General features: G+C 38.5%; 3 protein-coding genes across 3 annotated transcripts; 1 reads left to right on the forward strand and 2 right to left on the reverse strand.

Annotated features, from left to right (window-relative positions):
* Positions 1 to 17: 17 nt before the first annotated feature.
* Positions 18 to 3,339, reverse strand: LOC108859702 (inactive protein kinase SELMODRAFT_444075). Its single transcript, XM_018633609.2, is given in 11 exon segments — positions 18 to 237; positions 239 to 300; positions 387 to 536; positions 609 to 756; positions 847 to 923; positions 1,009 to 1,169; positions 1,253 to 2,157; positions 2,250 to 2,344; positions 2,425 to 2,582; positions 2,656 to 3,041; positions 3,194 to 3,339. Coding segments are annotated over 10 exon segments (2,034 nt in total). The 5' UTR covers positions 2,843 to 3,041; positions 3,194 to 3,339; the 3' UTR covers positions 18 to 146.
* A 7,110-nt stretch (positions 3,340 to 10,449) lies between these two features.
* On the forward strand, positions 10,450 to 11,548 carry LOC108863104 (probable inactive E3 ubiquitin-protein ligase SINAT6). Its single transcript, XM_018637417.2, is given in 4 exon segments — positions 10,450 to 10,748; positions 10,817 to 11,041; positions 11,105 to 11,156; positions 11,159 to 11,548. Coding segments are annotated over 4 exon segments (705 nt in total). The 5' UTR covers positions 10,450 to 10,592; the 3' UTR covers positions 11,431 to 11,548.
* LOC108863103 (casein kinase 1-like protein HD16) lies at positions 11,427 to 15,216 on the reverse strand (the record flags this gene model as incomplete). Its single annotated transcript, XM_018637416.2, is given in 16 exon segments — positions 11,427 to 11,653; positions 11,738 to 11,926; positions 12,022 to 12,179; positions 12,308 to 12,398; positions 12,495 to 12,669; positions 12,803 to 12,945; positions 13,045 to 13,263; positions 13,358 to 13,487; positions 13,572 to 13,641; positions 13,723 to 13,817; positions 13,965 to 14,036; positions 14,175 to 14,230; positions 14,325 to 14,394; positions 14,494 to 14,567; positions 14,652 to 14,780; positions 14,860 to 15,216. Coding segments are annotated over 16 exon segments (2,043 nt in total). The 3' UTR covers positions 11,427 to 11,593.

Below are 15,216 nucleotides of genomic sequence, written 5' to 3' on the forward strand. Positions count from 1 at the left end.
CAGCTTAGAGGACCACATTACTGAGAAAACAGGGGACCTTTTACTCAAACTTTTCAAAAGATACAGTTATGTGATTTTACTTAACCTTAATATTAGTACTGTTTGTTATGGTTTAGTTCCAGCCTCTGACCTCTTTCCCTTTCCCTCTAGTCTTGGCGTTTCACTGAACCTATCCGACACCCATAATTTGTTAGCTGACCGCTGCTGTATTCTTCTGCCAAGAACCGCCCGCTTCTCTGAACCTGGAGTTGATGCGTAGTTCCCATCCATGATCATATCTCCTTCCAGTATACGCAGCACCTTCATTATTGATCAAACCTTTTTTTTTAGTATATACTTTATCAACCTGACACAAAAGACAGATTTCGAAAGTTACTTTTGATTACCTGAGACATGCGTGGCCTCAAACATGGGTCTCTACGTATGCACAACGAAGCTGCATGAATCATACAAATAACCTCACTTTCCACAAAACGGTCCCCAAGCCTCTGATCTATAAGTTCATCCACCGCATATTCTTCCAGTAGCGGACGTGCCTGATATAACAAACAACCAAAAAGGCATCAGTACTATTACTTTGCTGTACAGTTAAGATGTGAATTCATTACCCATTCAGTAAGGCATTGCTGGCCCTTTGGCATAGTAATGTCAATGGCTTTGCGGCCAGTGACTAGCTCAACTAAAACAACCCCGAACGAGTACACATCCGCTTTTTCAGTTATCTGTCCGCTTTGAGCATACTCTGGAGCTAAATAGCTGCAACACACCAACAAGGTACTCCTTTAGAAACAGAACAATTGTTCAAGTTTTAGGAAGAAGCTGATAGATGTCGTTGATGTGACTCACCCAAACGTTCCTATCACTCTTGTTTCTACACCTTGTTCCCCATCAGGCTGCCATCTCGCTAGACCAAAGTCTCCAACCTAATATAATTTAAAACAGAAGTGACTTAGGTTCAAGAACATATGAGACAATAAACGAGTAAAGGCCATATTAATTAATATATACCAATGGCTCATTATCATGAGTGATGAGGATGTTGTTAGGACGCATGTCTCTATGGACAATACAGCCAACTCTGCACTCTTCGTGTAGATACCTAAGACCTCTTGCAGCTCCAACAGCAATCTTTTGCCGTGCTGCCCACTCTAGTGTCTCCCTTTTGCGACCTGTATATAAATAAGAGCTTGATACTTAGCAAAACAGTTTCCACCACAAAGAAACACAAATGGAAATTTAAGGCAACTTTTACCGTATAGATGAGAGTCAAGCGAACCATTGCATATGTATTCATAAACCAAGAGCCTTCTGCTATCATCAATGCAGAAACCAATCAGCATCACAACGTTCCTGTGCTGAGCACAGCTGAGAACTTCCACTTCGGAGCAAAACTCTACATCTCCTTGAGAACTGGCTAGTTTGTGTTGCTTTACAGCAACTACTTGCCCTTCCGGTAGCACACCTCGATGAACAGATCCGTATCCACCTTCAGCCAAGAAGTTAGCCCTTGAAAAACCACACGTTGCAAGCTCTAACTCGGCATATGAGAACACTCTCGGTGGTTTACCAAATACTGGCCCTTTGTGCTGGCAGATAGAACAAAGAGGAGGTGGACCAGGTAGATCAATCCTTTGACTAGACGACAAACCAGCTTCTACATCTAGTTTAGAGAACTTCTCAAGCACCTCCTGAGATGAATGGCGATGAGTGCTGATATATTCTGATATCCATGGCTGGAATCTCATACTAGTTGACGCTAATGATTGACTTTCATCACTCTCTGAATCATCATCATTCTCCTTGATGACCAATGCACCATCCTTCTTCATGTAACCACTCGTTCCCAAAGTGAAGAAAGGTGAAGTTCCGTGGTCAGAGCTAGACACTGATGAAGTCCCAGCTTCTGTGCTTGTGAATGGTGTCCCTAGCTCAGGGCTGCTGCTAGTAGGAGTTACAGGTAGTCCTCTCTCATAATCTAACGATCCCTTTGTGTGTTTTTCAGATCCAGCAGTTGGTGGTAAACGAGCCTCTTTCTCAGCATCCTTCCTAGGAGATCCAACCAAGTTTAAGCGTAGAACTTTGGCTTGGGAACGCTTCATCACCACAATGTTACATTGCAGTTCATCCATACATCGTTTCTCTTCGTTCTTGAGGTGTCTGTAAAACAAACCACACAGCACAATGTAAGTTGGTGGAAGTATATATATGAACTGATCAAGCCATCATATGTGATGAAAGTAGATTAGTACTTGTCTAGTACAACCCAGTTTGCTTGTGCTTTCTTAGACTCAGCAGCAACTGCTCCACAGGGTGATCCAGAAACAATCTTAATCTTCACATTTATCTATAAAAAAAAATCACAAGAAAATAGAATGAGAAACAGGGGATCATCATAGCTTGACTAGAGTCTAGAGAGCAGCAAACCTTATCAGGATCATAGACATCATGAAGCTGGAGAATCAGTTGGGAACAAGTGTCAGTGAGACCACTCTTGATCTCTGGTAGTGCTATAGAATGTGATTTCCGGTGACCACTACTTGCACAGTCTCCAGCAAACATAGGGAAACTCCAAAGCTTTCTTCCTACACATTTCATCAGAAAGCAAATAAGTATAAACAGAGAGAAACCATTGAGAAGGCTTTTGGATCAACATACCTGAGTTGTGAGAAGGGACAACAACAATGAGGGTAATGCAATCCCCAGGGTGAACAACGTGAGTCAAAGCCCAAGTCAAGGCTGTCTTTGGAATCTCCTTAGACGCCTTAACAGCAACTATAACCTTTTTAGCCCCGTCAGATACTACAGGAGAAGCCTGCTTCCCTCGCTTCAGTACTCGACTCATTTTCAACCCCCAAAGATAAGGGTAGGGTACCTATGTTCTCAAAATCCAACCCAATCACTCTGAAGAATCTTCTTCTTTTTTGCTAAATCACTGAGTCAACAGCTTATTACAGCCTCCAGCAACAAACGAACTTGAAAACAGCAAAATCCTCTCTCAGTAAGCAGACTTGAGAAAAGCTGTCCCAACTTCAAAATTCAGCCTGCAATGCACAACGATAATGAAACTGAAGATTTGTAAGTGAAGAATTAAAAGAAAAAAAAAAAAGAATGCCAATTGGATAGATATTAAAACCTCAAATGAAACCAATTATAACAGCCAATAGATACATATTTAATATACTGAGTTATTTACCACAGACTGCCAGAGGAAGAAGAAGAAGAAAATTAATAATGCGTTCACTTAGCTTAAAGCTCTCACATGAATTTCAACATCATGAAAACGATTCAACCAAAATAAGTAAAGAGAGAGAGAGATGATCATGATGATGATGGAGTGAGTGAGACCTGGCATGAAAATGATATTACCAGAAGAAGCTAATTGATTTTTTTGTTTGTCTTTCAAGCTTTGTCTCTCCTTTCACTATCAAAGCACAGCTTCTTGTTTTTTTTTTATCTTTCTTGTTAGGGTTTTGGGTTTTGACTCACTGGCTAAGTCTCTCTCTCAGTCTGGTTTCTCAACTTATGTCTCTCTAGTACCAACCCACTATCTTATTCTTTTAGTACTCTGCTATTAATCAAGCTCTCCTCTGCTCATTAGTTATTATACTAATATCTGTTGTGTTTTATCCAGTCCTTGCTCACACTTTTCATGATTTCATACAAAAATACAAATATCATGTCTTTTCCCTATTTAAAAATAAACATTCTTATAATAATATGATTTAGTTTGAAACTCTGAATTATTTCAGCTAAAAGTTAAGTTTTAATCCAAACATTGGTTATAGTAAATTTTGTTTTATTAGTTTTATCATTCTTCTTTGACCAAACAAAGCTACTGCATTTGGATAATTAGTTTCCTTTTAGCATTAGATATCAAATAGAACCTAATCTCAAACTGTAGAATTTAAAATTTTCTCTATTGTTCCACAAATATGTTGGTTTTGTAATTTTTGGGGAGCGAAGATTCAAATTTTATGAAAGATAACTTAAAATTTGTGGGGATTATTAGAGTCATTAATTAATCTCTGAAAATACTTTTTTTTTAAAAACTTGTTTTACTTGTAAATTCTAGTATTTATATATATAACTAATTCATGTCTTCCAACTTGTAAGTGTGAAAATTTGACACTAGTATATTTATTTGAGATATCAGAAGAAATATAACGGTAACATTAAATAAAGATGAAGACGTAGCTGATTCAACTTAGTATTAAACCTTCTCTCTTCTCTCTCCTCTCTCTCCTTGCAGAAAACCCTAGATCTAAAGATCTTGGAGGCCGGTGGTTGTTCCTTTCACTGCCGGTTTCCCTCCTCTTTGTTTCTGTTTCTTTAGTTTTCATGCTTCCGTTCTCTTGATTTCGATATGCTTGCGACTCTGCTTTGTCGAGATCTCATCCATCTGGTGTTAGATCTGTGGCTCTGTTGGAGAAGTGGCGAGATTTCTGGTGAGGCGGAAGTGTGGAACTCGGATTTTGGCTTAACTGAACGGGATTGGTGACATCCGGTGTCTCCTGGAGGTGCTCTTCTCACCTCGCCGCGAAATCGAGTGGGCTCGTGTTGCGAGCGCCCCTATGTAAACTTCGATGCTCTGGTGGTTCGTCAGGAGTACGGTGGTTGCGCCCTGTTAGAGGACGACGGGAAGTTCATCGGAAACAGCTAGTCAGCCATCGGGGCTATGGGTTTAATCTTCGATTGAAGGGTTTGAGTTTAGGTGACGGCGAATCTCTCGTGAGTGGATGGCGGTTCCCTTCGAGTTGTTTCTCTCCGGCCTGAAATCAATTCTTCGCCGCCTGGAGGAGTGGAGGAGCACGCTGTATCTCGGACCCGTGAGAAGTTGAAGAGGTGTGAAGCTTGCGGTGCTTAGGGTTTGGAGGCGGTTTGTTCATATGACGCCGTCGAGTTGGGGCCGCGGGACGCCTCTGTGGGTGACTTAATAGGCGGTTCCGGAGATGGGTCTGGTGACGGCTTGGACACCCCAACCTTGCGAAGTCACCGGAATCTGCTTCTGCGAGTCACGGTGTTCACCTGGAGGAGGAGCTTGTCTCCTATTGTCTTCTTTCCCTCAACCTTCTCTCCTTTGTTTGCTTTGTTCTGGCTTTTTCCAATTTGATTTTCTTGCTTGTAACCTAGTATTGGCTGTTTCTCCAGCGAGCACTACGTTAGGGATGTAACACTGTTCCGATTCCCATTATTGGGTAGTTTTAATATTATTTCATATTTAAAAAAAAAAAAAAAAAAAAAAAAAAAAAAAAAAAAAAAACATTAAATAAAGATGTCATTCAAATACTTATAAATATATCCAAGATAATTTCATTTTTGGAAATGAATTTGAGATTCCTTAGTTTGAAAATTGCTCGAACTGGAAGATCATAACCATTTTGTTCTTTATCTTTTTCCTCCTTTATCAGTTGTTAGCATTTGTTAGTAGTACTATAGTATTAAATAAGAGCTCTTTTGTTGACAAAAAAAATAAGAGCTCTTTAGTTTGAATTTAAATTTTGTAGGTGTAGCTTTGTGACCATATATGTTAGATCTCATATCAACCCTCTCGACGACAGACCTCGGTAAATGAATCAACGTAGTTACAAATGACAAATTTTAATCAGACGCAGTCTCTACCTCTAACGTGGTTTTCCAAACAAGTACGTAGACACAGCCCGACAAGTCTTATCAAATGCTTTTAAAATAAAATAAACTGTCTTCTTAGATGCTGTAAGTTAATATAATTTTTTTTTTTTTGTCAGCTGCCCATCTTCATTAGATCAAGTGGTAGTTAGACGAGCCGATTCTCCGGGGAGCATCTCCGTCTGATCGGGTCTGATCTATGTGGGAAAAGATAAAGCCTCTTCTTCTAGCTTCTTTCGCTAAAGCGTCTGTCCTTCCATTACGGTTTCGTGGAATATGAGACACCCTCACATCCACAAAAACCTCTTGAAGACTCCGGAATAGCTCGATCTCTGTCGCGAAAGCAGGCCACTCGTCCGGGTTTGTAACAATATCTACTAGGTCCATGCAATCAGTCTCGAACCTTATCATGGGCATCCTCATGTGGCTCATACATGAGACTGCCCAGAGTAGCCCTTCCATCTCAGCGTGTAACGCCGAGAGGCTCCTTGTACATGCCCGTAGTCCGAAGAATTCCAGGCCCCGTTGATCCTTGAAACTCCACCCTAGGCCACTAACGCTACCATTATCTATCCATGAAGCATCGATTTGGCAGGTAGGGGTTCGGGGTATCCAGGGATGCACTGTCTCCACTCCCGTAATATGTGGATCGTCGAGATCCACTTCTTCTTCCTCTTTTTCGTTTGCTTTCCTCCAACATTCTGCCTCAAGTGACGCATGTTGAAGAGTGTCCATCGGGGAGACGACTTTCCCATTAAAGAGTTTGTCGTTCCTCGCCTTCCAAATGTACCAACAGATCCAAGGGAAGGTGTCGAATTGTAAGTTAATATAATTAACTACGCCAATCTTAATATTATTTACAAACCATTCAAATATAATCAAGGCACATATCTTCTTTATAAATTATAATATAAAAAGACTTTGCAGAATTCAAATAAATGGAGAATAGATCGGATCGGATTATATAGAAAATAAAGAAGTTAATTAAAAGTAGTGCTAATGTGTAATGTTAATTAAAAGTAGTGCTAATGTGTAATGTAAGAGACAATAGAAAATAAGAAAAGAAATGGTCCAAAATATGTGTAAGTAAATAAGTAATGAACAGAGCACAATCACAGGTAGCCAGTTCAGTCTCGGTGTCATGTAGTAAACCCTCGTGGACCCGTCCAATCCCAACCAGCCCTCTAATTATTATCTCTCTAGTTTCACAATTTTAACTCTTTTCCTTATTACAATATTTTGAAATTAAATTCAAATATTTAGATCGTGTGGTCCTCCTTCATAACAAGGATTCCACGATGGTTAATCCAACGATATCTCTGAATAAAAAAATTAATTGATTAATTATTCTAATGATTTGGGGACTTAGTTTGTTTGAATCAATAGAGTTTTGATTAGCTGAGACGATTAGTTTCGTTAAGCGTCGCATACTTTTAAGTTAATGGGTCCCAGACGTTTAGTAAGTTCTGTCACCGTCGCGAGGCACATCATCAACGGCGGCCAATGCCGTCAAAGCTTCAATCAATCTCCTCCAGTCACACTACCACCCACACGCTATTAATAACTGGAGTATATTAGTAGTATTATTTTTAATGTTTCTTTTATGCCGACAACTATATACGTTTTTGTATAATATTATGCATAAATTAAGAATTCTTAAGGTTGACAAAAAAAATTAAGAATTCTTAAGAAGAAAAAAGCAGAGTCTCTACAGAAGCAACAACTTTGGTGACGGGTGACTTTAGCTTGGGGTAAATGAAGGCATGAGCATGTGTGATGTACACCCAACTCGATAATACTTAGAGGTTATAACTTATAACTAATCGCTATGACTACTCAACTTTCGTGGTAAAACTAGTCTCTATTTTATCAAAAAAAATAATAGTCTCTATTTTTTACTTATCATGGTAAAACTAGTCTCTATTTTTATGGTTAAACAGTCTCTATTTTTTATTTATCATGGTAAAACTAGTCTCTATTTTTTACTTATAAAAAAAAAACTAGTCTCTATTTATAGTGGTACCCTTTGAGTAGTAAACAAGCCACTTTGAATTTTTGAAATAGTGTGCATCGTGCGGGGTATTTTTTTACATGCACGTTTTAATATTGAAGTTGTTTGGTCGTCTTCGTCGTGTTGTTTGGATAGTTAACTAGCCGGTCCTACATCAATTGTTTCGAGACAATGACCCTAAATTTAATCGCTAACTCGTAATCTATGTATGTAGGAGAATGTTAGCGAGCCATCAGTTGTATTTGGAACTACACCATTAATCTTTAAAAAATTTAAGTATGGTTGGGTAAACCAAATATATGTGCAGTATTGTTGTTCTCTTTGTTTTTGTCTTCTCCTCTATCGAATTGTTGGTGGCCTAGTGTAATGCAATTGGATTATTCTTTTGTGTATTGGATTCAAACATTCTTAGTACAAAATATTACCTTCTTAAATTGAACTTTTAAGAATTTTACCTGGTTGACAAAAAAAAAATTTACCTAATGTGAGATGACATAAGGTCTATAACTTCCATGATAATTATCTTACCAAAACATTCCATGATAATTAAAAAGTGCTAATGATTTTTTGTCTCGTTTTTTAAATCATTTTGACAAGGAAAATTATGTTTTGTGTTTTTTTCATTCAAACACACAAAATAAAATAATCCCTAATATAGTCAGTAAACTATCTCAATCCGTAGCTCTCAGCTCCAAATAAAAAAAACTCGTCAAATAAATTAATTCCACTTACTGACTTACATATTTAATTCTTTTTATACATATTTAATTCAGTAGAAACAAACCAAGCAAACTTTACAAGAAATTTCAGTAAAAAAATTAAAAAGTAATTTATTTTTGTGCATCCCACAGAAACACGCAAGAACCCTGGATTCTGTAGCTACTATACTAGTGTTTTCATTTTCATAATGACACTGACATAATGAATTGTCTTTACCGTCATAAAAACTATGTTTTCTTCCGAGGTTGCGTATTGATTTTGCTAGTGGATTCTTCAATTCCGAGGAAAATTGCATTAAATCTCTCCAGAACCGTGACATACATTTATTACTCCATTTTGTGTAAAAGTCAATAAACAAATGTTACGTGTAATTAATTATTGTACCAGGACCTCCACCATTTTCTTAAGGTCTTTCGACAATTAATTAAAGCTAAAGAGAGTAACATTTGAAACAACAATCTTTCATAATAATAAGGTGGTTCAGTACGCATCACGGTATATACACACCCAAACACGTTACCGTGGCCACATGTATAGTTCATGACGTTAAACAATTGTACGAACAATGAAAAATGAGGTCCACTGCGTGCCATTTTCGAGCATCTAGTTGCTGCAACCACCTTTTTCGTAGCCATGCAGGTCCAAAGTGTACAACTATTAGCATGAAAAGGTATCTTATTCAACAATCATTACAACTATACTTTCAACTTCTGCGCATTAAAACCATTACACTTTATACAGGCACCTGCATAAACCCACCTGGTCCAGTCATCATATACGATCTATGACTATGCGTGTAGACGCATGAACACACATGATCAGAAACCTATGTTCTAATCAAAGTCACCTGGTTTTAACCATTGTTATTTTACTTCACACATTATTATTACCTGATGTCTGGTATATCATAAACCAGAGTATATAAAGAGTTTTTTTTTCTGAGAAATATATAAAGAGATCGACCGTTAGATGGGTAAGAGGTTTAAGATCTTTTATGTTTGAATTTATCACAGAAATGGATCACAAAGTAAATGACATGTGAGTAGAGAGATGTTGAAAGGCCATGTGAAACAACATAATATGAATCGAGGCGAAATGTCATCGTTTTCATAGTGCGATGAAATGGAGAGACAATGACCCTACATCATTAACATTTGCATGTTCTCTCTATCTTCAACATTACACCACTTTGTATATGGGCCTCTTTGGTTATGTCAATAGTGATATGCAACATATCTGCATCCTCCATTTTCTTAAATCACATTTATATACACACTTATGTTAAGTAATAACCCAATGGGCCTTATATGGTAGGCCCTTATTTATGTAGCCCGTTTATCGAATCTTAGACGCGGGGTTTGGTAGAGGAGATGCTCCTCCTTTGACATCTCTGAGAGTAGGGTGATTTACATGTAAAAGGTGTTCTGCTAGTGTGTTTCAAGTTTTCAAGAGTACTATATGGATATGATGAAAAGACTAGTATAAGAGTTTTATGTAATTATATGTTCAATTATTTTGTGGTACTCTAGTTTTATATTAAGAAAATAAAATGTCAGTGAGCTTAAGTTTGTTTTTATGTGTTAAGAAAATAAAATGTCTGTGAATTTAGTTTGCTGAAAAAAAAAGTTTGTTTTTTGTGTTCATTTTGTTGATACTAATATTATGAAATATTTATAATTGATGATAAGTTCTCTTTTTTTCTCAAAATTCTGTTTTCTTTTATCTAAAAAGTGAATAAGAACAATTTCCAAAGTTTTGGTTAATAACAATGTCAATTGTTAAAGAACAAGATTTTTTTGATATTTGGAATTTGTCTTGTTCTCATGCAATGTCTTTTACTTTTTAACCATGGCTGATTTGTGTTCTTGTTAAAAAAAAACATGACTGATTAAAAGATGATCAATCAGTATTTTGCCTCTTGGTTTTAATAAAATGCAATAATTTGATTTTGTTAAGAGTCATTTGTCCACATGGCATCTGAAACTGATGGTTACTTACAACTTGCAAGACCCAATTGGATACATGGTATGACAACTCATGGTGTCGTGTTACCAATAACCTTGACAAAATTGTAGTTTCAGCCACAAGTCATATACTATATGGTTTTTGTTTGTATTATTTTCTCCCCTAAAATCAAGCTCTTTCACGCAATCTCCGGAGCCAACTCTTATATTTCACCATTTACTTCACGTTCTCTTCAATCATTGAAAGCTGAAACTTAAAACAAGGTAAACGTATGTATGTGGTTATTGTACATACATACGTAACATACATTCATACACCTTTCTCCTCTTTTCACTTTCATCACTTGCCTCGTGATTCATGCGAAATGGAACCTCCAATCGATGACCTTCAGATTGAATGTCAGGTCCATGAGTTGCTCGATTTCCCGGTATGTACAGATCGGACTTCCTCTATAATCTGTATTAAGACATTGTACTAACACAAAACTTATTGTAGTGTTCCATTGACCACCATACAAGAGAGGTCATCACTGATAAGGAAAAACCGTATAATTGTCCCTACTGTGGATCCAAGTGTACAGTCACAGGAGATATTCAATGTCTGCTTGAGCATCTAAGGAATGATCATCATGTTGAAATGCATGATGGGCGGTGTTTCAGTCATCGATATGTCCATCATAATCCTACTAAACATCATCATCATGCTACTCGGATGTTAACTGTAAGTTATATTACTCAATATTGTGTTACTCTTGTCACTTTGTTAATTCTCTTTCCCGGACAGCTTCTGGATTGTTACGGTCGACAATTCTGCTTATACTTTGAAGCATTCCACCTAAGAAGACGCCCATGTACATAGCTTTCATGCAGTTTATGGGAGACGAAGAGGAAGCGACGAGCTTCAGCTACACTTTGGAGGTCAATGGCAATGGCAGGAAGATGACATGGCAAGGAGTGCCTAGAAGCATTCGTGACAGTCACAAAACCGTCCGTGACAGCCAAGACGGCTTGATCATCACTCGCAAGTTGGCTTTGTTCTTCTCTGCCGACAATACAAACAGCAAGCAACTAAAGTTGAAGATTTCAGGTCGTGTATGGAGAGAACATTGAAGAATACAGTCTATTTTTTGTTGTGAATCCTTGTAATAATATATTATACTCGCAACAAAATAACCTCTTGGTACAAAAAATAAATAGCAGTTTTTAAGGGAAATGTCAAGTTAAATAAGTGATTATGTCTTCACTACTTCACAACAGAGGCTTCTTTAAGGTTTTAAGATACAGTTCGCCCATAGCTTAATGATGCAAGGTAGAGATTCTTTCCCCATTTTTCCTGTGGAACAGAAGGTAAAAACAATGCACAAGATCTCAGGTAATATTCATGGGAAGAGAGAAAGTAAGCTTTTACTGTACTCACCTTGACATGTGTGCTGGGGAATTGAGAGGTACGCAATGTCTCTTGTGTCTCATCGACCAGCCTACGCCGTGGGATGCTTAGGATTAGAGCAGCTTGATCGGTTGTTGCTGCTGTTGATGTGATTCTGAATCCACCATCCCAACGCCTGTGGATGCCTTCACTCGGATACAGAAAATCCAGTTCAACAACCTGAAGAGAGAGATAAATTGGTGAGTTTATGAAACATAAAATCAAAACGATAGAGGAAGAAAAGACATTACAAGCAGAAACCACTGAAGCCTAACCTGTTCACTGTAGCCAGAATTGCGGGACATAACAACACCCCATCGAGTTCCAGCTGTTGCCATGGAGGTTACATGGAAGCCTTCTCTCCACTTCTTGTTTATCCACTTGAATGGAAATGAATCGCTTACTTTGTAAGACTGCTGTGTAAACGCCGTACCTTCAATACCAAATTTTAAAACAAAGCATCGAATAAGCCATCAATGGTTCTCACGCTAAAGAGCTAGCCATAGTCATCCGCAAACATCCATGAATAAAGGTTTTCATCAAAGCGGGAAAAGTGTAGACCTTTTGACATGACAACTAAGGAGCTTCCATTGGCTGCACCAGCAATAGAACTTATGTAGTAATTCTTCTCCCACTGTTCCATTATCCATTCCTGAAACAGAACAGAGTTTATTCTCGCATAAGATCAATCCTCTTGACAAAACACAGACCTAATAAATAATTAATAACAAAGTAACATTGGACAAACCTTATGCAAGAAGACAGGAGAGAGTTCGTAGACTTGGTTTGTGAAGCCAGTTCCAGCATCCATTATTAATGCCCATAGATTCGAACATGATGATACACAGCTTATTAACAACCCATCTGCGGTACCTCTCTCAATATGCTGTGCCAGTCTTGTATCAGCCACATTGTAATGATACCTGCTTGCAAACGTAGATTCTTAGCACAAAATTGAGTTCATTACAGACATACTGAAGTCAAAAATTGAAGTTCTATTTAACCGAGAAAACACTTGACACACAAACGCATTCCCAGTCGCAAAAGACATTTTACCTCTGCTTCATTGGTTGCCTGGCATTGTAAATCGATATCCATTGCGTTGCAGGGACACCTAGACGGACTTTCTTCCTAGGGGCATCATCTTCTTCTTCCCCAATGCTTAACCTACCTCGCTTCTGTCCAACTTGAAAAATGATCTACAACCAAAAAACAAATAAAAGACGTGTCAAACAATAACTCCAAGGTGACTACAAAACAAGAAACAAAAGCAAAGAGGAACAGGATGAAAACGTCACCTTTTGAGCACCCTCTGTGTTTATGGGCCTAATTGCCGGATTTTCCCCCAAGAGCTCTTGAAACAGAGATACTAACTTCCCGTAGTTAGGTTCCTCGTCAAATTTCATATTTACCACAATCTCAAGGAACTGCTTGAAAGGAGGGGGACAGAAACAACAAAGCATATCCGGCGATGTTGCCATCTTCTTTTTGCAAACGAGGAAGGACTTGTTATCTCCCTGAAAAAAATAAGCAAGATAAAGGATTACCAAAGAAAGAAGCATGCTATAACATAAAATCATTCTACAAAACAAAAAGATAGGTCTGCAGTACCTGATATCCTTGCCATGGCAATCGACCCCGGTGAAGGAAAATCAGTGTATATGCCAATGATTCAAGATCATCCCTTCTGCTAGCAGTTCTCCCTAAGTGAGCATGTGCACTTGCGTATCTAACTGTCCCCCTACAAAATCAAGGAGAGAAATATTCAAGAAGAGAGTAATAAGAGGGAATATAGAAATCAGAGCAACAGTTGGAAAATTCTTACCTAAACATATCGGGACGTTGATCATATTCAACATGTTGTCCGCTACCACCACCTTCTCTCCACTTTGTTGCTGGAAAAGTTAGTTAATAAGATGAGAAATGTAACTAAGCACCTAACAACGAAAATCACGGCGCGAATGAAATCAACCAACCTAGTCCCAAATCAACAAGAAACAGCTTTTTCTCTTGAGGCGTTGAAGGCTGGCCGAGTAAGAAATTTTCTGGCTTAACATCACCATGCACATAGCTGAAACCAAAGCAAATCATGACTTGTTAAGATTAGTAAACAAAGATAAACATAGTAACTTAGAGGTGCAGAAGCTCAGACAGATGTAAGAAGGAACCTCTGTCAACCAAGATAAATACAATAACAAAACAAAGTTGAAGGACAAACCCTTTTGCATGCATCTTTTCAAGGATGGAAAGTGATTCAACAGCAATGCAAGCTACCATTTCTGAGGACATTCTGTAAAGAGAAAAGGAAAGGAATCATTAGGGCAGTCATACTGGAAACCATATAAAGTTTGGATAATCATGTATAAGAAAAAAACTACATTAGTTATTTATTAATGGAAGAGGCAGGAAATCTATAATGGATACTCACGCTTGCCCTGAAGTATTCCATATATCCCATAAGCTCGGCCCGAGTATGTCCATAACCTGAGGCCATAGAAAAAAAAAGATGTACAATCAATGATACTGACCAGAGAAAAAATTAAAAAGGAGAGAAGTAAAAGGGGAGAGATCCAAATACCATAACATAATAGTCTCCTTGCCTCCCTTTGAAATGTACTCTAGGGACTCCATGACTACCACCCAAGGTGCTGCTCACAACAAAATAAACATGTCGATTTCACGTTACAACTCAGAAGAATATTAAAAAAATAGTAAGAAAGAAGAGAGAGAGAGAATCCAACACGCACTTGTACACTTGCCACTCATGTGGAGGACCATAGTTGCATCCCTTGCTGGTTCGATGCTCAAACTTCAAAGCAACCTAATAAAGGTAAAATGGAAAAAAAAATGTGAGATAACGCTAACTATGATCCCAAGGACCATAAATGAAATTGCATTTATATACCTCCAAGATGCTAGCTCCTACACTACGTTCATTACCACCACTAATACGCCGTCCCACAAACACTTGTCCAAACCCACCCTTCCCTAGCTTCCTCTCAACCTTATACAGCGGCGACCCTCCAACTTGGACCTGAACAAAGAGACGGAACCGCATAAAAGATTTTGTCTCCAACAATCATAATAATCATATAGAGAAAGAAAAGGTTTACCCTTTCAGGGAAAGGAGCAGTGTTTCCTTCTTCTTCCTGAGCAGCCGCCTTGTTAGAACCACCACTATCGTTACCAATCGCCATAACTTCCTTCTCCTCCTCTTCTTCTTCTTCTCTGACCTGATTCTTCTCCTCCTCAAGGTTCACCTTATCTTCCTCTTTCAACTTCCTCGCAGCCAACCTCGTCCTCGGCCTCGGCCTCTCCGCGGCTGCTTCTGTGACCCTTTTGCTCTGTTTCTTCTTGTCTGTAGGCTGCTGATTCGGAGCTACAGCGTCGGAAACGCGGCGGACTCCACGGCGAGGCTCCGGCATAGCTCAAGCTCCATGCAATCGAGACGGGACGGCGGGAGTCCGATC

The sequence above is a fragment of the Raphanus sativus genome, chromosome 5 (assembly GCF_000801105.2).
Source record: "Raphanus sativus cultivar WK10039 chromosome 5, ASM80110v3, whole genome shotgun sequence".
Lineage (NCBI taxonomy): Eukaryota > Viridiplantae > Streptophyta > Magnoliopsida > Brassicales > Brassicaceae > Raphanus > Raphanus sativus.